The sequence below is a fragment of the Nicotiana tabacum genome, chromosome 4 (genome assembly GCF_000715075.1).
Source record: "Nicotiana tabacum cultivar K326 chromosome 4, ASM71507v2, whole genome shotgun sequence".
Lineage (NCBI taxonomy): Eukaryota > Viridiplantae > Streptophyta > Magnoliopsida > Solanales > Solanaceae > Nicotiana > Nicotiana tabacum.
The window spans coordinates 95,014,415-95,038,342 of NC_134083.1; the positions used below are offsets into that span (position 1 = coordinate 95,014,415).

The 23,928-nt window shown below is 34.3% G+C and overlaps 1 protein-coding gene across 1 annotated transcript; it reads left to right on the top strand.

Moving 5' to 3' along the window:
• The first annotated feature begins 6,353 nt into the window (after positions 1-6,353).
• On the top strand, positions 6,354-7,812 carry LOC107798457 (putative glycosyltransferase At3g07620). The gene has a single exon (XM_016621460.2). The coding sequence runs from the start codon at positions 6,614-6,616 to the stop codon at positions 7,646-7,648; it is 1,035 nt and encodes a 344-aa protein (XP_016476946.2). The 5' UTR covers positions 6,354-6,613; the 3' UTR covers positions 7,649-7,812.
• Positions 7,813-23,928: the final 16,116 nt, after the last annotated feature.

Genomic DNA, 23,928 nt, shown 5'->3' on the forward strand with positions numbered 1-23,928 from the left:
TCGACGCACCTGATAGGGCCTGCTTCAGTTCTGTCATAACCTGATCCTGTAGCGTGAGATGGCCTAGAATGATTGTTTGTTACTCTTGTAGGACCCTCACCGCATCCGCTACATACTCCTTATCAGCATCATCGGGAGTTGTCTCCCGAACCTATCGAGGGTACTGCCTGTCATGCACCAGCGTGGCGTCATTCCCTCACTGCGGGTGTCATTGATTAAATACTTGAAATGAGGCTGATCCCCTCGAATTTCAGGTTTGTGTGTGTTGTTAACAGTGTTATCTGCCATTTTTCATGATTTTTTTTTCTAAGACAAAGTAATCAAAACGCGTTAGTAAAAAAGGCAAGGATCAATTTAATTGCACGGTTGTCTAGGCCTCACGGTGGGCGCCAAACTGTTTACCCGTAAAACGGTACAGTTAAATTTATACGTGGTTTCTAGACAAGTGAACTAATTTGATCCTGAAATAATACAATAATTGAAGAAATATATAATACTTAGCCTTGAAATATGGATGAAAACAGTAGAGATGACAATTCCGGGAATTATTTTTCCGGGCACATCGATGATAAGATCAAAAAGCAAGAAGTAAAATTGTATAAAGTTTTGTATAGAATAAAGTGTAAGTTTTGCCACAAAATTCGTGTCCTCTACAATGATAACTGAGCTCACTATTTATAGTTATCTCTAGGGAATGATGTCCTAGGATCATGTTCTCCTTAAATATCAATTATGAGGGTCACTGATGAATACGCAACGGTGAACATAAAAGTCAAATTCTCTGTAACGGACCGTCATTGTTAATGCTGCAGAATATTTCCTATTAAATCTTACCGGGCGCAGAGCATTTAATACGTCTTTATGAACGTTATCTTTTCGTGACAAGAAAAATAACTGCGTTCGATTTTCGATTATCCATGTCTTAGGTTTCATGTGTCCTCCCTTTAGACGAACATAACATGTGTCATATCATATTTTACCATATTCTCTCATTTTCCACAAAAAGGCTCCATGGTAAAAGAGAGACGACCACTTAAGCACTGACCGGAAAAGATTCATTCAGCTATTCCCTTCTCTTTCCTAACCCATTTCCCTGCATTTTAATCTCTCCAAACTCCTCATAAAACATCATAAAATCAGTTAAGATAGAACCATTAACAGAAAAGGCAACAGTGAAAGGACTAATAGAGCTTCCGCCAGAAATACTTCTCCGGCAACTGATGCTCTTTTTTTCTCTCATCCCAATATCTCTCAAAACCCTCAGTTTAGAAATTCCCAGTCAAAAACAACTTTCAATTCACGATAAAACACCCATCAATGCCAAATTTGAAGCTCCACAAAATAAATTGAATGCAACCTTTAGATTAGAGCAACTAAATTTCCTCCTTTAAAATATTCCTCCGGTAAAGATTTATTTTAGCTTTTAGTAGAAAAAAAGGAGATAAAGCAAACAAAATAGTTGATGCTCCAGGTTGACTGTGACGGAAATTTGGAGAATGGACTTTGATGCATAATTGGGCCAGGGGCGGCCGGACCAGTTCCAAATTTTAAGAGGGCCTTAATTTTTTTATTAATAAAAAATATTTTATTTTTATTTGAAGTCTATTTTTTTAACTTTTTTTAGATGTAAATTTATTATTAATTTTTTATAATCTCTTTCTCCAAATAAGTCTTTTTCAATTAACAATATAGTTAATTCATTTAATATCTTTGAGACATTGTTGATCTTATGTAAGGTTTTATTAATTTTAATTTTGAAACACTTTTTTTCCGGTGAAGCAACGGTTATAGGAGTTATTAACATTATTCTATAAGTAATATAGGCATTTGGAAAATAATCAAACATTTTTATTTGATTGAGTATATCAATTAAATTGTTATCTTCTAATTGTACTATTTTTCTTAATATTTTTTATTTAGAAAATAAATCTAAACTATCAATATCGGGTTGATTATCATGATTTAAGGAGCATTCAAGATGAAGGCGATATTTTTTCAAATTTCCATCAACTAGTGATCTCAGTTTTTACCGCTAAATATATAATCAAAAATATTTTTATATGCCTCTAATTGTTCAAATCTATTTTAAAATAAAAAAATAACCATATCTACTATTCTCTCCAGTCCATAATAAGTGATTTTTTGGCTTTTATTTTGTTCCAAATTAAGTGTCCTTTTATATAATCGAGAAAGAATTAACTTTATTTTTTCAAAATTTGCCCCAATTTACATATCTCAATGTGTCAAGTTAACAACATATAAATTTTAATAAGGATAATTCGGTCAAAATATATTTTTGTTCTAGGGGTCAGTATTTTCTTAAGGGGCACATCAAAGGTTAAAAAGTCATTTATTATGGACCAGAGGGAGTATGTATAAAAAGTAATCAATTCTAAAGGACACTTCGAGAGATTTTGAGATTTCACTATTCACATTCTTCTCAAATTGTTTCTTCCTATATATTACACGTTTCTTATGAAATTCGGGTTCGATATTAAGTTCAAATGCAATTTCCTTGGCAGAAACCAAAACAGTTACAAATCCTTCATCTCTTTATTTGTTAAATAAAGAAATCAAATTTTTTCACTTCACATAACTTTTTTTAAAAAAAATTATATATAGCATATTAGGTGTAAAAAACAAAATGGGGCCTCCACAAATGTGGGGCCTAAAGCAGTTGCTTTACTTGTTTTATGGACGGGCCGCCCCTGAATTGGGCAATGGAGGTTTAACTAAGGAAGAGAAAGAAGAAAGAAAAAGAAAGAAAAACGAACAAGAAAAAGTCAAAGCAAAATGAAAAAATAATTAGATATGGGATAGTTTTTTTGTTCTCGCGCGCTATGATTGAGTACAAAATATTATACTGGCACAACTCAAAAGGTGATACTTATTACAGTTTAAACAAAGATAATAGGGTTATACGATCCCATAAAGTATAAGGGTGCATCAGAGATAACCCAAAGGGCTAATTATATATTATCCCATTATATAAGCTAAATACAATATGTTGCGCTTTATACATGTGCAAATTTCCCGTTTAAGAATGCATCCTCATCCTCTTTCATGGAAGATTTGGAATTATTTTGTGGTTTTTGAAAAGTTATTTTATGTTGAAATTAAGGATGGCAAGTGGGCCGGTCCAGGCCCGGGACCGGTCCGAGACCGCAGACCAAACAATCTTCTAGGCCTGAACCGGTTAGAATCGACTAAGTGGGCCTGGTCCGGTCTTCTGGGCCGGTTCTTCACTTTAGGACCGCTAGTCCCGGGACCATTTAGGACCGGGACCGGAATGGTCTTGGCGGGCCCAAACGGTCCCAACGGTCAAAAAACAAATTAAAAAAAAATTTGGTCGTTTAGGCATTTAAAAAATAGTTGTTGGGTCTGCCAAAATAGCCATTTATCCCCCCCCCCTCCCCCCCTCCCCTCCCCTTCCCCTTCCTTTTAACCCCAAACTCTTTATAATTACACTTTTTCCCTATTTTCAACTATAAATACCCTCATTCTTTTATTTTTCTCACAAAATCATCAAAACCCATATCCCTGGCCAATCTGTTCCTCCTCCATTGCCCCCGGCTCCCCGACCCAAACCCCATATCCGTCCTACACCTGCTATTCTTGATAGTGATAATAGTTTATTACAATTTACTAAGAGTCAATTTTGCCATAATGTAGAACCTGGTGAACAATTAGACCATGAATTAATGAATGCTCTTTATTCTAATTCAACTATTGATGAAAATGATGAGGAGGAAATAGATTTTGATAAAACTCAACCGGATGACGATACACCCACTAGTCCTGCTCCTGAAGTTAACCCAACAAGTGATAATCCAAATAATACTCCGTCTGATACTTTTGTTACTGCCCCTACTTTTTCTAGACAACGTACCAAACTGACAGAAACATTTATTGTTTGGCTATATTTTACTCAACTAATTTCACAAAATAAGGTTAAGTGTAAAACTTGTAGCAAGGAGTTAGCGGTGATTACCAAGCTTCTTTTCCGCCACAACCAACGAAAATTCCTCCGGACCTTAATGGATTTATGAAGTTTGTAAGAGATACGATGTAACTTGTATGAACAAAAATTAGTATGTATTATATAACTTGTATTTTATCTCTTTACAATATTTTTGTCTTTAAATTTGAATTAAAAAATTTAGGTCACAATTCTATAATAAAATTTATAAGGAATTGCCTTAGATATTTTTATTAACATCTCTTTTTTCTCTAATTTCTATAAAATTTCAAAAATAAAAGTATCCGTTGGGCCCACTTAGCCCGGGACCATTAAGTTCGTGGGCCCTGTCCCGGACCGATTCCTACAAAAAGACCACCAGGACCAGGACTGTTTGTCCCGTTTAAATTGGGCCCGGCCCGTTTAAATTGGGCCCGGCGTTGAAATCGTATATATATATCTTAAGATGTATATATAGTATATAAATCGAATATAGCTTATATATCTTAAGATGTATACATAGTATAGTATAGTATATATATATATATATAAGCTTATATATATATATATATGTATATCGAATATATCGAATATAGCTTATATATCTTAAGTTGTATATATAGTATATACTATACTATACTATAATATATATACATCTTACTATATATATTATATATATCTTAAGATGTATACTATCGAATATGACTTATATACTATGTATATATAGTATAGTGTGTGTATATATATATATATCTTAAGATGTATATATAGTATATCTTAAGATGTATACTATAGAATATGACTTATATACTATGTATATATAGTATAGTGTGTGTGTGTGTATATATATATATATATATATATATATGTATATATACTATAGTATATCGAATATACTATGTATATATAGTATAGTGTGTATATAACTATATAACTCTCTCTCTCTCTCTCTCTCTCTCTCTATATATATATATATATATATATATATATATATATATATATCTTAAAATGTATATATACACTATAATATACTATATATATACTATAATATATATACATAGTTTATAAGTCATATTCGATAGTATACATCTTAAGATATACTATATATACATCTTACTATATATATATATATATATAGAGAGAGAGAGAGAGCTTATATATCTTAACATGTATATATATCTTAAGATCTACTATACTATACTATATATATATATAGTATATCTTAAGATGTATATATAGTATATTTTAAGATGTATACTATGTATATATAATATAGTATATATATATTTTAAGATGTATATATAGTATATAAATCGAATATAGCTTATATATCTTTATTACTATTTTTTTCTCTAACTTCTATAAAAAAAAAAATTAAAAATAGAAAGTTTCTGTTGGGCCCGTTTAGGCCCGTTTGGACCCGGGACCGGCCCACTTAACCCGGGCCCGTTAGTTCGTGGTTCCGGTCCCGAGATGGTTCCAGCAATAAGCCCGCGAAGTCCAGAACCATTTAGGACCGGACCGCATAGGACCGGCCCACTTAGGACCGGGCCCGGCCCACTTGACACCCCTAATGAAACTGCACAAAGTTCCACCAAACTGCACAACATTCAACAAAAATCCTGACATAAACTGTTACCATGAGGCAGCAGCACTTCTAGTCTAGTTTTAACTTTTAAATATCATGCAGTTAACTTTGCAAAGATAAATACCACAAAGCCCAGCCATATTGAAACCCAACTAGCGCTTACAAAGCAGACCAAACAAGAATCCGGTAATTGCCTAGGTACTGCCGGCGTTTCGTTATCCGGCAAGGGAGTTCGGCCAAAAATGATCTACCTTCAACTAAGAAGAGAGAAAAATTCCCTCTTTTCAGTCTCTAAAACCCTTCATGTACTAGATCAGCTGTATTGTAAAATCAGAAGGCAAAAATAGCCATTCCGTTGTTGCCTAATTTTCACTAGAGCTTATGAGTCTTTGCCTTGTATTCATTTCTCCAAACTTGAGGAAGATGACGCGGTCGAGAGATATGGCAAAGACTGGAGGAAGATGAAGTCTTATTGACTTCTAAATTTAAAAAATGCATGGAGACTAAAATTGTTTAATTTTTGAATACTTAAAGGATTAAAACTGATAAATGTATATTTAAGGGACCATCATAAACCTACCTATAAAGTTAAGGGACCATTTTTGTCATTTTCTCCGATCGAGAACTACGAACTTTTCTTATAAGAGTAATTTATTCAAAGGTCACTTCTTTGCGAGACGGAGTTGATTCGGGTGAACTCAGTAACTTTGATTCAAATCATGTGTTTATCTTAAAAAATTTATTAAATATATATAAATTATTAATTTAAAATCTAATAATTTAAAAAAATTAGACTCCTAAATTCATAAACTTGAAATACTGGTTGAACACGTGCTTTCTTGTACCGAGAAATAACGAAAAGAAACAAAAAAGCTTATGTTTGAATTACTCCTACACATAAGCTCACGCTTCCAAGAAAAAGAATCATCCTGCTCGATAACATTGATATTCCTACAACCCCTAAACTCCAAACACTTTCCTATATTTATTTATGAAAACATCCTAGTAACTGCTAATAAAGCAGCAGATTTAATTTTGAGCTCCAAAACTTTCAGCTCTCCTCTTCAATGGCCACCTTTACTTTCTCTTTCTTCTTATTTCTCTCCCTCAGCCTCTTCCTAGTATCAGCTCATACTTCTCTTTATCTCTCTCCCTTAACATTTTCTCAGAATTACCAAAAGATGCTCACAAGTTTCAGAATTTTCATTTACACCCCTCTTCAACCCATCACGTTTTCTACTCCCTCAGCTTCTATCTTCTACAATTTCCTCGTTAACAGCCCATTTCTCACGCAAGACCCGAACCAAGCTCACCTCTTCTTCGTACCCTTCTCTCCTGACACTTCCACGCGCTCTCTGGCGCGTCTTGTTCGCGAGCTCAGAACCAAGTATCCTTACTGGAACCGCACGCTTGGAGCTGATCACTTCTTCATCTCCCCTACAGGAATTGACTTCTCTTCTGACAGGAATGTTCTCGAGCTCAAGAAAAATTCAGTTCAGATTTCCGTTTTTCCCACTATCTCCGGTAACTTTATCCCTCACAAGGACATCACTTTGCCTCCTGTGAACCCTTCCTCACTCGCACTGTCCCACGCGCCGGTGAATGAGGCTCTGTCGTTTCTGTGTTATTTGAAATGGGACGGGAAGACTGAGTCAAACTTGGTGAACGAGTTGAGGTTGGACCCAGAATTTGTCATCGAATCTGAGCCGTCGGATCATCATGTAGGAAGAGTCAAGAGTAGCAAGTTTTGCTTGTTCTTCTATGACGCTGACGTGGCATGGATGGCAGAAGCAATGGCGGCGGGATGCGTGCCGGTGGTAATTGTCGACCGTTCAGTTCAGGATTTTCCGTTGACGGACGTCTTGAGATGGTCGGAAATGGCCCTGTTGGTCGGCAACCGCCGTGGGGCTGAGGGATTGAAGGCCGTGCTGCGCGGTGTACCTGAGTATCGATATGAGCGCATGAGGGAATTCTCTGTAGCGGCGACTCACCATATGGTGTGGAGCGCGGAACCTCAGCCACACGATGCTTTTCACATGGTGATGTATCAGCTGTGGATGAGACGGCACACCATCAGATACGCTCGGAGGGAAGATGCTTAGAATTGAGAACTTTTCGCTTGTAGAGTAGTGTATCATTAATCATACTATAGTCCTGATTAGTGATCAATAAATTATGTGTATTTTAGAATGATTGGTAATTTATTTATTACTCCCTTCATAAGAAAGAATGATTGTAGTGAAATAAATTATTTAGTACACTTGAAGAATGATCTTTGAAAGTCATTGTTTTAAAAAGTCAGGTACTGACTCACTGTCTGCTAAAGGATTAAGTCATTTTTGGCAGATTTCCTTTTTTTTTTTTTTTGTCAAAAAAATATTTTTTTAAAAATTTAAATTATTTGGCCAAAATAAAAAAGTACCTTCTGAGCATCCGTAGAAGCTTCTGGTCTAGGGAGAAGCTACGAATTCTAGTTTGTTCCAAAAAATAAAAGCAGAAAGTTAATTTATTCAAGACAAAATTAATCTTACAATAAATTTATATTTTTCAAATTATTTTTTATTAATTTAATTTCTTTTCTTTTCCTTTTCCTTTTTCTTTTTATTTCTGCTATACATTTATTCTCTTTTTTATTTTAATTGTATTTTTATTCTCTTTCTCCTATTCCTAAGAGTAGATTTTAAATTTATATTGAATGATGTATTTTGACATATTTAATTTATCATGTAAATAATAAGTAATACTAAGCACTCAATATTATTACTTTGGAATAACTATATTTTTATATTAATTAGAATTTTTAATTTATATTTTTACTTACATTTTATATTTTAATTGAATTCTTTTCTAATAAATATTTAATTTTTTTTTTCTAAATAATACTAATCGTAAATTGAACCTTTACTGTCATTTTTCGTAATTTGATACTTAAAAGTGCTTTTTTAAAAGATTGACCAAACACAATGAGTTTGCAAAAAAACAATACTCAAACGAATCGGTCAAACACAAATTACTTATTTTATAAAAATACTTTTGAATAAAAGCGCTTTTCAAAATACTTTAAGTGTTTTTGGTGACATAAAGTATTAATGAGATGAGTCAAATTTATTTAACAAACTTTGTATGTTTTTAGGCAGAATATCTAAATACTAAACTTGGCACTATTTAAGAAACTAAGGGGTCGTTTGGTACATAGGAAAAGGAAAATAATTCCGCAATAAAATTTGGAATTAACTTTATCCTATGTTTGGTTTGGGGTATTAGTTAACCTGCGGATAACTTTTACACTAAGGGGTCGTTTGGTTGGAAAGAAGTTATCCCGGGATTAGTTATTCCATATTTTCATGGGGATAAAAAATACTACAATTTCGGAATAATTAATCTCGCGATTAATTATACCGTAATTTTCTCCCAATCAAAAAAGGGATAAACTTTTCTTAAATTTAATCTCGGAATTAATTATTCATTATCTCTCATACCAAACGAGCCCTAAAATAGTGGAATTAGTTATCCCATATCCCACCACTGTACCGAACAATTCATGATGCCATAAAAGAGATAACGAGCATATATTTGATCTTTTCCTGATTTTTGTTGAATTTTCTTTTAGGTAACTTCACTGCGTTTCTCTTTGAATTCTGAGGCAGCTAGGATTTTTATATTTGTATTTCGTTATTTTCAGGGATAAAAAGCGACTAACAATCTGATAAACTAGAAGTCGTCTTGTTGCAACCTGATAGCTAGAGAAGAAAAACATTGAATTTGATTTTCTTTGAATGATTCAAGTTCATGTAATGGGCTGTTAATTAAATAGTCCAAAGTCTAAACCTTTTTAAAGGATATGTCGTATGTTTGAGCATATTGTTTACAACTTCTTGTGCGTAGCGTATCATCTCAACAAAGTGACGATATTCGCAAACTCAGTGACGTGAGAGTAGAATCCTAGCATTTTCAGGCTTTAGGAGTTAACTTAGGACTGAGGATATTATGCCTCCGTATGTATATACAGGGGCGGATCTATGTTGTAGGGAGGGGTGGTACGTCCAGGGGTGGATCTACGTGTAAGAGACAAGTGGTACACCGCCTGCAAGCTTTAGCCGAAACTATGCAATAGTATTTATACATACATGTATATATAAAAGAAATATATACAAATAATTTAAGTGGCACCCTCGTTAACAAAAGGGTTGGAAGGTGGCACTGACAAGGCAGTATCATTTTCACCCCAATGGTGGGGTTTGAATCCATGATCCTTTGTTTCTTCTCTCTTTACTTAATTGCTCTTTTTTATTTATTAGTAGGTCCTATTTATTTATTTATTGCTCTTTTTATTTGATCTTATTAATTTCTTTTGAAATTTCTTTTCTCCCTTTTTTCCTTTAAACATTTAACAGAAGATGTAAATAAAAATTCTTTCAAAAATTTATTCAAAGAAATCTCCATTGTTGCACTTTTCTAACTCCTCCGTGATTTATCAATGGATAATGAAAAATTAATTGTTTTCTCTAAGACCACAACTCTTGTAATCTATTTGCAGAAACCAAAATAAAAAATAATCTTGAATAAGTTATTGTTTTAATCAATGATAAAAGTTTATTTTGTTGTGCTCTAAAGTAGGACAATTGTATATAATATCGAGTGAGTTAATTATCATAAAAAATATAAATTGAAAAATGTCCGTAAACCTACTTAATGTTTAGAGTGCTTATTAGTATAAGTTTTCGTCTTAAGTATCTAAAGTGATAATGAGCTTTTTTTCTTGTACAAAATACATAATTCACTTGAATTTTTATGTTTTTTTTCCAAGTTATCATAATTATTATGTAATTTTTTTGCTCGTTCGATTTGTTTATATTAACTCCAAAGATGAATAATGCGAACCGAAACCCAAATTGACCAAAATCGATTAAATTTATACCCTATTTAGACAATGTAAATTGTAATATGGCTACGTTAAAAAAATTTGGCACCCGAAACCTCTAAATCCAGGATCCGCCTCTAGATACGCCACCCGCAAACTTTGGTCGAGATTGTGGTTATATCTCTATATAGTAGATTATGTATAAATATTAAAGGTGGCACACAGAATGCTAAAGTGGCGCAAGGTGCCACTGGCTAGGGGCAAGGAATTCCTCCCAAATGACAGCCTGTAATTTGCTCTTTTGGCTTGCCTCAAATACAGTTTCGTTTTCACAATTGTTTTTGTATTTTGCTCTTTTGGCTTGGTGCAAATACACTTTTTTTTTTTTTTTGTAAGAATTCCTCTTTACTATCCTTTATTAATCCTAGTTGGCTGTTTTTTAATTAATTCTTGACTTTTTCTCGCTATTTTAAATACTAGTCTTAGTAAGTGCTAAATTTTAAATATTACATAAACATTAATAAAAATGTGTTTAAATAGTAAAATATAATTAAAAAAAGGTTTAGATTTTGAAAATGATGAATGTGGATTATATTTCTTTTAAATTTGCAGTGTTATTTTGATCTTTCACCAAAAAGAGTGACTATTTGCAAATATAAGTAATGATGACATTATTGACCGCGTCTTCAGATTTTGAAACCTCGCCGAGGAGGATTGCAAATGAAAGATCTATATTTATGATATTAGTAGTGTTTTGAAAGTTTTATGCTTTGTGCAAAATTATCGTAATTTTTTTTTTCAAGCGATTTATTTATATAAACTGAAACGAAGAATAATCCGAACCGAAGCCTAAAATGGATCAAATTAACCAAATATTTACCCTATTTTGACCGTACAAATAAAAGTGACGATATTCGCAAACTCAGTGACGTGAGAAGAATCCTATCGTTTTCAGGCTTTAGGACTGAGGATATTATGCCCTCATAATTTTTTTTTTTTTTGAAGGCACCATCATAAATTGTGTTAACTCCATTGTTTCTGAGCAAATACTAATTCAGTAAATATATAATCATGAAGTTGACATGAGCTAGGTACCAATTATTTATCTAAACAACGGCTTTGGGTCCTCCAATAAATGAGTATTAAAATTTCTGCACAGTGCCAAGTTGTTGTCACAATACCATTTAATGCATGTGTATTCCTAATTTTGGGATAGTTTATTTGATAATTTGAAATAGGGGTGTATATAGGTCGGGTTGATTCATATTTTTTAATTATCAAACCAAATAAATAGTGACGGGTTTTAAATCTATAAACCAAATCAAACCAACAAAGTCGGATTTTTCAATCTCGTTTTTTCTCGGGTTTTTTGGTTTTACGGATTTTTTTCGGTAAAGTCTTCATAGCACAAAATATGTAATTTGTACTCCAAATATTTCTTCAGTCCTATTAGGATATAACTATATAATATATTTTCAAGAAAATAACACAATTATATGAGATAAGTCATAGTATTGTACTAAAATATTCAATAACAAAGATAATAAAATCGCATAATATAAATATTGATAATTAATAAGCCATAATAAAAATGAACATAATCTAAAAGTACTATATAAATCATGCTAAAATAAGTACATCTAATAAGTACTATTAATTACATGACTAAACACTAAGAAAAAAGATAAACTAAGTTATGCAATTTCATTATAAACCAATGCAAAACTAAAAATAGATATCCAACACTATTGTCATTTCTAGTATTGAATTAAATTTATTTTGTTAGCATTAGTATTGATTTGAATTTTATTTGAGTTACTATATTTACGGGCTATAAAACTTATTGGATCATTCAAGAATATTAAGTCCAAGCTTGAAATAATATATTAAAAGATAAAATTGTAAAAAACAATTAAGAAATATTTATAAATTATATTATGCTAAATATTTATATGTATACAATATTTTTTTTTATAAATGTAATGTTGGGTTGGTTGGGTTTCGGTTTGACTTTTTTTAGTTAAAACCAAACCAAACCAATTATGGTCGGGTTTTTTTCCAATACAAAACCACATTTATCTATTTTTTCGGTTTGACTCGGAGTATCGATTTGGTACGATCTATTGATTTTCTTTGTACAACCCTAATTTGAAATATTTAACCCCGTCATAAAATGGTCGCTTGACTAATAAATTTTTTGATAGTATATTAAATAGTATATACATTAAGTTATATAGGATAAAATGTGCAATAAGAATATTTAAAGACAAAAAGATCATACTAAAGTAAGTATCTCATGTATAACGATATTCTCATTATTAATCGTTGCATACCAATTCCATCATTAATAAACTCTGCATAAATAATTCATGTATTATAATCATCATGTAATTAGTATGTGAATTAAACAACCCAGTAATTTCGCATTTGAAGTAACACCCTCTTTTTCAAAAACTTGATACCCAATGACAACCTTTTTTTATTTTTCACCTAATGTTCGGTATTTGTACTGGGTCCTGAAATCAGGGTTCACATCACGTAATGCCCGTTAAAGAAGAGAGCGTTCCATAGTAGAATATTTTCTAGGAAATCTTACAGGAATATATCAAAGAAAGACACTATTTACCAACAATTAGCCATTTTAGTCATGCTACCAAAAATAGCCAAAAAATAACTACCAATAATATACAACATTCAAAATATATAAGCAAAAAAAGATTTTATTTTCAATGGGTATTATTGCGATTCATTGAAACACATAGATGAGACAATATACAATATTTGACGAAGTTTGAAGGCGAGTTAGACTAGTTTGGAGTCAAAATTCATTACCAATAATATAAAATATATTTTAAAAAAAAGGGGTAAACGGGATTTTTTTTCCAATGGGTATGGTTGAAATTCGTTGAAAATATATAGATGAAGCAATATACAAAATTTGAGAAAGATTGGAGGTTATTTGGACTAATTTGGTATCGAAATTCGTAGTTAAAATCGATTTTAAAAGATTTTTTTGCGACACATGTATCAAACATGTATCATGTATGTATCTCACACACATGTACATGGATATATACATGTGGTACACATTTGATACACATATGATACATATGTGATACACAAATGATACACAATGTGATACACATAACATCTTTTTCCATGTTCATCTTCTACATCGAATTTTCAATTCAAACCACCTCAAAACTCATCAAATCATCTCAAAATTGAGATTCAAACTCCTTAAGTTGTATCCAATCTATTTTAATAACACCCATTCAAAGAAAGCAAAAAATTGACTTTTTTTTAATGAATTGATCAATTTTTGTAATAAGCTACTTATAGGCGGACATAACTGGTAGCTTCCCTTTCACTTTATTCATAAGGTTCAAACCCGAGACCTTTTATAAAATTTTAAGGCATCCTATCCATAATATCACAATCGATCGTATAAACAATAACAATTACAAAAATATGTAAGCAATTATATCTCATGTCAGAAAACCCTACTATTAAGAGGGTTGCAAATCAAATGGTATAATTCAAATCAAACACATTGTAAAAAGTAACAGTGTCTATATAAGAGGAAAAGTGAATACGAAAAACTACTCTATTATTGATCTGAAAGATAAAAAGCTTAAGATTTCACGAATGCTGAGTCGAAAGACAAAAAAGAATAGTAGCAGTAGGTATGGTGATCTTTTCTGTAGATTATTTTTCTACTGTGTAAATTCATGTAAAGGAAATATTATTTCCTCTATCTTATGTTTGATAAAGTTAAGTTGATGTGCTTCTCACCTTTGTTCAGAACGACTTTTTTTAAAAATAAATTTTATATTTTAAAAACAAAAACTTCAAGAATAGTATAATCCACCTTATAAGTCTTGCCACCTTGGGAAAGTTTTAGTGGCTTGCCTTTTCTTTTTATTTTTAAGGTTCCCAAAAAGCACTACCACATTATAGGGACTTTAACCATAAAATTCATTTAATTTGAGATTATCATGCAATTACTTATTTTATTTAAAGACATAAAAATCTCTAGTTTAAGATTTATGTGATTATAGCATGGGCTACCTGATCACGTCCAACTCTAGTCCTATAAAGGATAAACGATCGCTGCAAATATAATCCGGTCTAAAAGTCCGGAGTGGAATCCCACATAGAACTAAGGCTTAACTACAGTTATTCAATATCGCTAAGAAACACAAGTCCAAATAATTTTCTAATTATGAAGATTATAATGTTTATTTTTAACTAATTATCTAACAAATACTAGAAAGCAGTAAAATTATCAACTAATGAGGATAAAGTTGGAGACAAGATAAAGGAAACCTAGAGTTATGATTTCCCCAATTGTCGAAATCCTTCCCGCTATGCCTCCTATAATTTCGCCTAAGCATTCTCTACCGATCGTGAGTACTTCAAGTGTCGTAATTCTCTTTCGAGCAACTACCACAATTTACTAGACATATTCTTCCGAACTACGCTAGCTGGCACCAATTCACCGCTCACTAAGATCGCACCAAGGTTTCGTTATTCTTAATCCCACCTTTAAACCCTCGATATTGATTCCTCACATACGTTAGGAGTGATGTTGTTCAATAACTACCTAAATATGTACCATTTTCCAACCAATACATAATAAATAGGCACAGTCAATTGAGAGCTCTTCAATCAACTGAAATAAGCACGTAGTTAAACAAGTAGAGAAATTCAAAGGCTCGATTATATAAAAACGTAACAAGAATTCATCCTACAAAAGGTTCCATCAAAACCCTAGATAAGAAATTAGTTATTCATGCTAGTATGTAAAAATACAACACTAGAATTCATAACAATGGAAAAATAGGAAGAAAGAGGAAAGAAACGTGAAGTTGAATCCTTCTCCTTACTCCAAGCGTGTTCTTGCCTCCCCACAATATTTTCTCCCTCCAAACTTTGGCTAACTCTCATATTTATATGATTTAGGATTGAGTTGGGGTGAATTTGGCTTCTCCTAATTCGGATTGGAGAAGCTGATTTTTTCTGCTCCGATCCCGGTCTGGCGAAGCGAACCTCGCTTCGCTGTCCAAGATTTTTCTCTTCAGCTTTTATTTTGCCAATTTTTCTCCCATTTGATCCTTTTCCGCATAAGTTTATTCCTACACATAAGAAACATGTAATGAATATATTTTCACTTCAAAAGCGGTGTGAAGTCCCACAACTCACACAAGAAATAACACATAAACACACTCAAAACATGCACTTTTCGTCCCTTATCACCACCCCACACTTAAACTCTTGCTCGTCCTCGAGCAACTTAAAATTAAGCGCATAGGCAAGAAATACCTTTCAAAACATACTCAAGTATCACACCAATGACAATAGTTTATATCCACGCATAGAACCCAGCATATGCACTCTTCATACATTTTCTCAAGTTTTAAACTTATGCCAAGATTATTTAAATATTCATGTGACTCTTTTTAATATCCTCGCCTCAAAACTTGACTCCAATACATTGCACACTATGACTCGCTCCTTGTGCCAATTCAAAAATCAAGGTCTTTACCAATCCTTTGCAAATCATGTGCCCTCACCAACACACCATAGAGAAAGTAGTCCACACACTCAATATAAGTTCAAGTATATTTTAAGGACTCTCAAAATCGGAAGAATTTTCTCACTTTCACAAAGAAACTCTTATGCCACTCAAGTTCGTATCATAGGCTTGCCTGTAGTGTAATACTTGACTAATATAAGCCTGCAAAGTCTAGGATCAAGTAGAACTTTATAGGTTGTAATGTAGGCTAAGAGACATGTAGGATATATTTGAGAAAATAGTGACTAACCCTCCTAAGCACTTTAATACAGTACACTTCACTTCTAAATACTTTCTTTTCATGACCAATTCAATGTTTTTCCATGAAATCATACACATTTAATTCCTTTTTCATTAAGTATATCAACATATAGATACTTACTAGCCCATACAAAGATATGAGAGGTGTTATTCATTTTTTTCTTTCACTCTCCTTAATTTGGTATTTTTGGCAAGTACCTTTATTTAATTTATACAAAACTGCACCTTGTCGGCCTCTCTATGGTTTTCCTCAAAAGCTACCCAATCTCTTTCTTTACTCTTCTAGCTACTTAAGTACTTTCGGAGGTAGAGGTTCGACAAGATTGATTAAGAACAAAGAGGATTCGGCTTGTAATGTGGTTGCCAAAGAAAAGGTTTATATGCTCAAAAGGGTTGACTAGGATAATATTAGCATTGATAGGCAAATAAGCTAAATAGTCAATCAAAGAAAGCCTATATCACTTTCCAAACTTACAAGACTTAATAATTTCTCTTCGACTCACACACGGGGCAAGTTTAGACTAATAAGGATGGCACAAAGTTCACCAAAATCTCACCTCATACAATGCACACAACTCACTTAGGATGGCTCGGACCCGATCCTCAAGTTAAAGCAACTAGTACAGTCATCATATAATTTAAGCACACGAGAATTAGTCATAAGAGTCGAAAGATGAGCCTCGGTATCAAAATAAAGTCACATATATTATCAAGGCATATAATCATAAGTATCACGAAGAAAGTACTCATCGCAAATTCTCCAACTCTAAGCCCCGATATAAAATATGTCAAAAATATAGATATTCAAGTTCTCCCCATTCCACTATAATTTCTAAAAAAAAAAAAAAAAAAATCTTTTTTTTTGTTCTTTGGACTTTAAACCCTCAAGAAAACTGTCTAGGAAGTCCATCATCGGGAAAAGTCCAAAACCTTTTGAAAATTTTACCTACAAGAAAAAAACTACTACCCGGTCAAAGAGTCATTCATTGGAAAAGAACCGTGGCCATAAGAAAAAATAAATTTCTACCTATTTTTATTTTATTTTTTTCCAACACAAAAAATAACACAACTAAAATAGCATAGGAACACCCAAACAATCTCTTCACCCCACACTTAAAATTGTGTATTGTCTCCAATGCACACCCATAAATACAAGAGGGTAAAAGAAACTCCCTGATAGGCCAAAGGCCGAAGCATTAACAACTCATGCTCAGACTTCTCCCAAACTTGATTCTTTGTGCGGACACCCCACACTTAGTTTTAATCATCTCACTTGCTTTTGCTTTCTTCCAATGGCCTTGCTTCCCATGCTCCTAGAGAAATAAAAAACAACACTACAAGAATGATACAATAATACAAAATAAAAATAAAAAAATAAATAAAAGAAAGTAGTAAAGTTGGGTTGCCTCCCAACAAGAGCTTGATTTAACATTGCGACATGACGCAAAACACTTTTTGCCTCCACCTTGAGCTTATGAATTGAACCCCAAGTTTTGATTCAAGCTTATGATTATGCGCTTGGGGCGGTACGAATATTTTTGAGACAAAGTTTAAATAAATTTTTATGCACTTTTTGGATCTCGACCGAGGAGTATCACCTTGCCTAGACGGCCTTAAAAATTTCAAAATATAAGGTTCATCGACCTCTGCCCTTGACTCCGTTTTATGCTCATACGGATCATTCTCATTTCACTATCAGAACATAATGTAGAGAAGTGTTTAGAATGAGATCCAACACGCTCAAATACCTGAACTTCAAGATTTTCAACCACCTCGATACAAAATACACTAGAGTCAACTAAATTAGTATCCTCAATGTCCTTGCCTGACTCTAGTATCATTTCTTCAATATTGACATCATCAAATTCTAGCTGGTTAGAGTGTTGGTGTTCTACTCTAGACCCCTCCATTGGCACCTCAATTTCTGTCTCTAATGCACACTGCTCCTGGCTACAATCCATAATATTAACTTATTGAGCATTAAAAGCTTCAACTAGTTGACTCACTTGAGCCTCCAAGTTGCGAATAGTAGTCTCCTGCCTTTGTATGCGCAGTTCTTTCTCATTATTTTATTCCACAAGGCACCTTAGCATATCTTTTATCTCCTTCAGGTCAACTTTTCCTGGTTCTTTGTTCCTATTAACTTCACAAGGAAAAGTAGTACCATCATAATAAGGGGTTGGGGGAGGATAAAACATATAAGCACAACCATAAAAATGACCATCTTGACCACCACAAACATCACATACATTCCACACATAATATTGAGTTGGTGCACATAACTCGCTCTCGGAAATATTTTAACAACTTTGCCACAGGTGATTTCCTCCACAATACGCATAAGGAAGATCAATAATAAAATTACCAATATCAAAACTCCCATAATTCTACAATGCCATATTTCTCAAATTAACAAATAAAACTAAAACTAAAACTAAAAAATCAAATACTAGAAAATAAAATAAAAGTTCAAACTTGAAACCTAGCAATATATACACTTACAGCTACACCGTTAGTTCCACGGCAACTGTGCCAAAATTTGATTACGTACAACTCTAGTCCTAAAAAGGATAAGTGGTCGCTGCAAATATAATCCGGTGTAAAAGTCCTGAGTCGAATCCATAGAGAACTAAGGCTTAGCTATAGTTATTCAATATCGCTAAGAAACACAAGATCAAATAATTTCCTAATTATGAAGATTATAATATTTATTTCTAACTAATTAACTTACAAATAATAGAAAGTAGTAAAATTATCAACTAACGAGGATGAAGTTGGAGACAAGATAAAGGAGGCCTAGAGTTATAATTTTCCCAATAGTCGAAATCCTTTCCGCTATGCCTCCTATAATTTTGGCTAAGTATTTTCTACCTATCGTGAGTACTTTGAGTGTCATAATTCTTTTCCGAGCAACTACCACAATTTACTAGACGTATTATTCCGAACTATGCTAGCTGGCACCAATTCACCGATCACTAAGATTGCACCAAGGTTTCGTTATTCCTAATCCCACCTTTAAACCCTCGGTATTGATTCTTCACATATGTTAGGAGTGATGTTATTCAATAACTACCTAAATATGTACCATTTTCCAAGCAATACTTAATAAATAGGCACAGTCAATTGATAACTCTTCAATCAACTGAAATAAGCACATAGTTAAACAAGTAGAGAAATTCAAAGGCTCAATTATATAAAAACGTAACAAGAATTCATCCTCCAAAAGGTTCCATCAAAACCCTAGATAAGATATTAGCTATTCATGCTAGTATATAAAAATATAACACTGGATTTCATAACAATGGAAAAATGGGAAGAAAGAGGAAAAAATATGAAGTTGAATCCTTCTCCTTACTCCAAGCGTATTCTTGCCTCCCCAAAGTCATCTTTTCCTTCAAAAAGTGGCTAACTCTCATATTTATATGGTTTAGGGTTGAGCTAGGGCAAATTTGGCTTCTCCTAATTCAGATTGGAGAAGCTGTTTTTTATGCTCCAATCCCGGTCTAGCGAAGCGATCCTCGCTTCGCGATCCAAGATTTTTCTCTTCAGCTTTTCTTTTGCCAATATTTCTCCTATTTGATACTTTTTCACATAAGTTTGTTCCTACACATAAGAAACACCTAATGAGCATATTTTCACTTTAAAAGCGGTATGACCTTCCGCAACTACACAAAAAATAACACACAAACACACTCAAAACATGCACTTTTCATCCTTTATCACTACCTTTATTCCATTATTTATTTTTTATGCTAAGTTACACAATTACTGTAATGACCCGACTGGTCATTTTGAGAATTAGCATCCCTTTCGGTGGATTAAGGTCTCGAGTAGCATTGTATTGTGTATTATGACTTAAGTGTGTGGTCGAGTTAGGATTTCGGATGATTCGGGATAGATTTGGAAGAATAATTCTTGTTTTAGAAGCTATAGCGAAAAGAGTTTACGAGAGTTTGACTTTTGTGTAAATGACTCTGGAATGGTGGTTTGATGATTTCAATAGCTCCATATGGTAAGTTTGGACTTAGGCATGTGTCTGGATTTAAATTTAGAGGTCCGTAGGTTGATTTGATGCATTTTTGGTGAAAATTGGAAAGTTGAAGGTTTAGAAGGTTGAGAGGTTTGACCGAGAGTTGACTTTGTTAATATAGGGTTCGGATATCGATTTCGGGAGTAGGTATAACTCCGTTGTGTCATGTATAACTTGCATGAAAAATTTGACGTCATTTCGGGTTGATTTGATATGTTTCGGCACAAATTGTAGAAGTTAAAAGTTTATAAGTTCATTAGGTATTATTTGAGGTGCGATTCGTAGTTTTGACATTGCTTTATGTGATTGGAGGCCTCAAGTAGGCTCGCGTTATGTTATGGAACTTGTTGGTGTGTTCAAACGGGGTCCCGGGGGCCCTGGGTATGTTTCGGACGGGTTTCAGATCATTTGGATCATGTTGAGTGTAAGGCCCCGTAAAATTTTACCTAAAACCCGAGGTTCGTGGTGCCGAAGTAGGCTTATGTGTTGATGATGGTTGGACTTTTTGGGTTGAACAGTGCGTTGAGGAGTTGGATTTTTTTTTAGAAGTGCAGGGCATTTCTGCGGCCCATTCTACGGTCGCAGAACTGATCTGCGGACAGCAGATCTGCTGCAGACTGAGGCAGAAATCTAGGCAAATGTTTGGACCATTATGCGGTCCATTATGCGGCCTCATAATCATTTTGCGGGCCACATAACGCATCGCAGACCCAACACAAAATATTACGAAGGGAAGTTCTGCGGCACATTATGCGACCGTAGAATAGGTCTACGGACTGCAGACCGGTCGCAGAGTAAGGCAGAAGTGCCCAGTTCCGGAGGTCCAATATGAGGTCCATTTTGCGGACCACAGAAGCATTATGCGGTCGCATATGCAACCGTAGATCTGTGTCGGGGCTTTATTTTTTAAATATTTTTTACCCGACCCTATTTTGATTAAAAGCCATTGCGGCTCGTTTTGAAGGCGAAAACCTATCATGTTAGAGAGAAGAGGGGAGTGTTCTATAGAGAGAGAAGTAAGCCCCAAGTGCTTTGTTCATCAAAATCTTGTCCAAGCTTTGAAATTCAACAAGAAATTTCACAAGGTCTTCAACCAAGGGTAAGATTTTAGCCCTAACCCTCAATTATGAAATTTTGTTTGGGAATAGGTAATGGGGAGGAAGGTTTTGAGGATGAGGGTTGTGGTTTATGCATGCACATTCATTAGTTGTGGTAAGGTAGTTGAACTCAAATGGGTAGACTTTGGGTTGTGGGGTGAAGGAAATCCTCCATAGGAGAAGCTAGTAATAATAATGCCCACCTAGTGTTTGATAAAATGCTCACATGAGTTGGAAACATGAACCCCTCCCTAATTAATGTTCAATTTTTCTATATCTCTAAATAGATCAAAGTTGCTAGGATTCGGAACCGTGTAGTGAATTAAGGAAAGCTCAAAGTGAGGTATGCTGGCTAAATTCTTCTCTTAGAATTGAACCCCACAATATCCTTGTAAGTCCCGTGATGCTCATTATAAATTGATTATTCCAAATAAGCCTTGTGTCAAAATAAATATGCGTTCAATATGTATTCCAAAGATTCTTGTTATGTTGAGTCACTTTTGAGAATGTGTTTTAAGTATGGGCTGTGTGTTATTACGTTATGAATTAAAAGCGTGATTCTAATGAAAGCTATCATGTCAATTGTGTAAGAAATCACATGTGCCTAAGACCCTAAATTGCTCAAATATGTGTTTAAAGTCTTAATTTGAAAAGCCTTGTTGTTGATTATCCATGATGATATCTGAAAGTGAAAGAAGAGAACATGAAATATGATGTGCGACCATCGTGCCAAGAATGATATTGCGTCATGGCCATGGTGCCAATGAAGTGAATGATATGAAAAAGATTACGAAATAAGTGGTAAATCCTTTTAATAATAAATGCCTTGGGAGTATCGTTTAGCCACCGAGGAAGTGTAGGTCGGAACAACCTAACCCCGAAACTACGTGACGGTGTAGGAGTAATTGAGGGGTAAATCCCCGTGCTAATGTGATGAGATTGTTTCCCCTTATATGGGATGATATTGGTGTGTTGAGATGTTTCCCCTTAAATGGGATGAGATTATTGCTAGCGAGATGTGATGTGATGTGATGTCGACCCACACGGCATTGTGAGGAGACGACTTAGTAGATCGGGCTGAGATCGGACGCCATGCCGCACACATGGTGGTATTGTGAGTGTATGTCTAAGGGTGAGACGGCTTAGCCGGTCGGGCTGAGATCGGACTCCATGCTAAAACACGGTGGTGTATTGGTGTTAAAGATCTCTTAACTTAAATTACTGAAACTTACTTGAAATTTACCTTTCCCCTAACTTGACACCTTGATATTGTTTGAGTCTTTTATTGATTTCATGGTTTATTCTCCATTTACTATTACTCATTCTATTGAGAGGGTGTTTAGTTTTACATACTAGTACTATTCCATATATACTAACGTCTGTTTTACCGGGGGCACTGCTTCTTTAATGGATGCAGGTAGTTCCATAGCATGTGGTATTGATCAGTGATCGCAGCACACCCTCTCCTCAGCTGACTTGGTGAGCCCCACTTCATTTTAGGGGCCTGTATCTCTTATCCTTTGTACATAGCGTTTTGAGGTATAGCCGGGGCCTTGTTGCCGGCACTGTCATAGCACTCTTTTGTTCATACGAGAGGCTCTGTAGATATAGTGTGGGTTGTATATGTTTTTGGGAAGGTTAAAACTAAAAATGTTGTAATTGTATCATCTGTTCCACTTTAACTATGATTGTACAATGTACTGTTTTGGAGATTTGTTAATGACGTAACTAATGGAAATGAACCAGTGTTATTCACATGACTTCTTACTGTCTAATTAATGAAATGTATTCTTCTCTTTATTCATGGGTGAGACGACACTGTGCAGGCTTGCAAGATCGGGGTAACTCTGTTGAGCGCCGGTCGTGCTCCCCGAGGTCGGGGCGTGACATTGAGTGAAGCTGGTTTGGGCAGGATCTAGTGTGGTCGCACCTGCAGACCACTAGGCACAGGTGTGATGATCGCAGGTATGGAAGAGAAGGAGCGCAGAAGCGGAAGCAAAGCTAAAATGAGTAAGCCACAGAAGCAGATGTTTGCACACATCTGCAACCGCAGAAGCAGAACTCTAAGCGCAGAAGCGCATTCTCTGTCGTAGAAGCGACTTTGGCTGAGGCGAGACATTTCCACAAAAGCTGATTATTTTCCGCAGAAGCGGCCATCGCAAAAGCGACCTTGTGACCGCAAAAGCGGAATCTCTGGCAAAAAGGTTATAATTCGAGGGTTTGCCCATTTTTATCATATCTTGAGTTGTAGACCTCGGGTTTTGACGATTTTGGAGGGGTTCTTCATGATTTGTATTAGGGTAAGTGTTCTTTATCGGATTTGATTATTTTTCATGATTCCATAATTGTTTTTATCATTAAATTAGTGATTTGAGTTGGAGAAAATGGAATTTTTTGTGAAAACTTTCAAAAATGTAAAATGATGATTTGATGTCGAAATTGGATAATTTTTGTGAAATCTTGCATACCTTTGTGGGGAGGAACTACCCTTTAGGACTTGAGTCGTTTGTGCTATTTGTGTCATGTGAAAGCCGTGTACGCGAGGTGACGAGTAC

What these genes read in the sequence shown, in the direction of transcription:
- LOC107798457 (XM_016621460.2), top strand. Translation starts at nt 6,614, where the DNA reads ATGGCCACCTTTACTTTCTCTTTCTTCTTATTTCTCTCCCTCAGCCTC.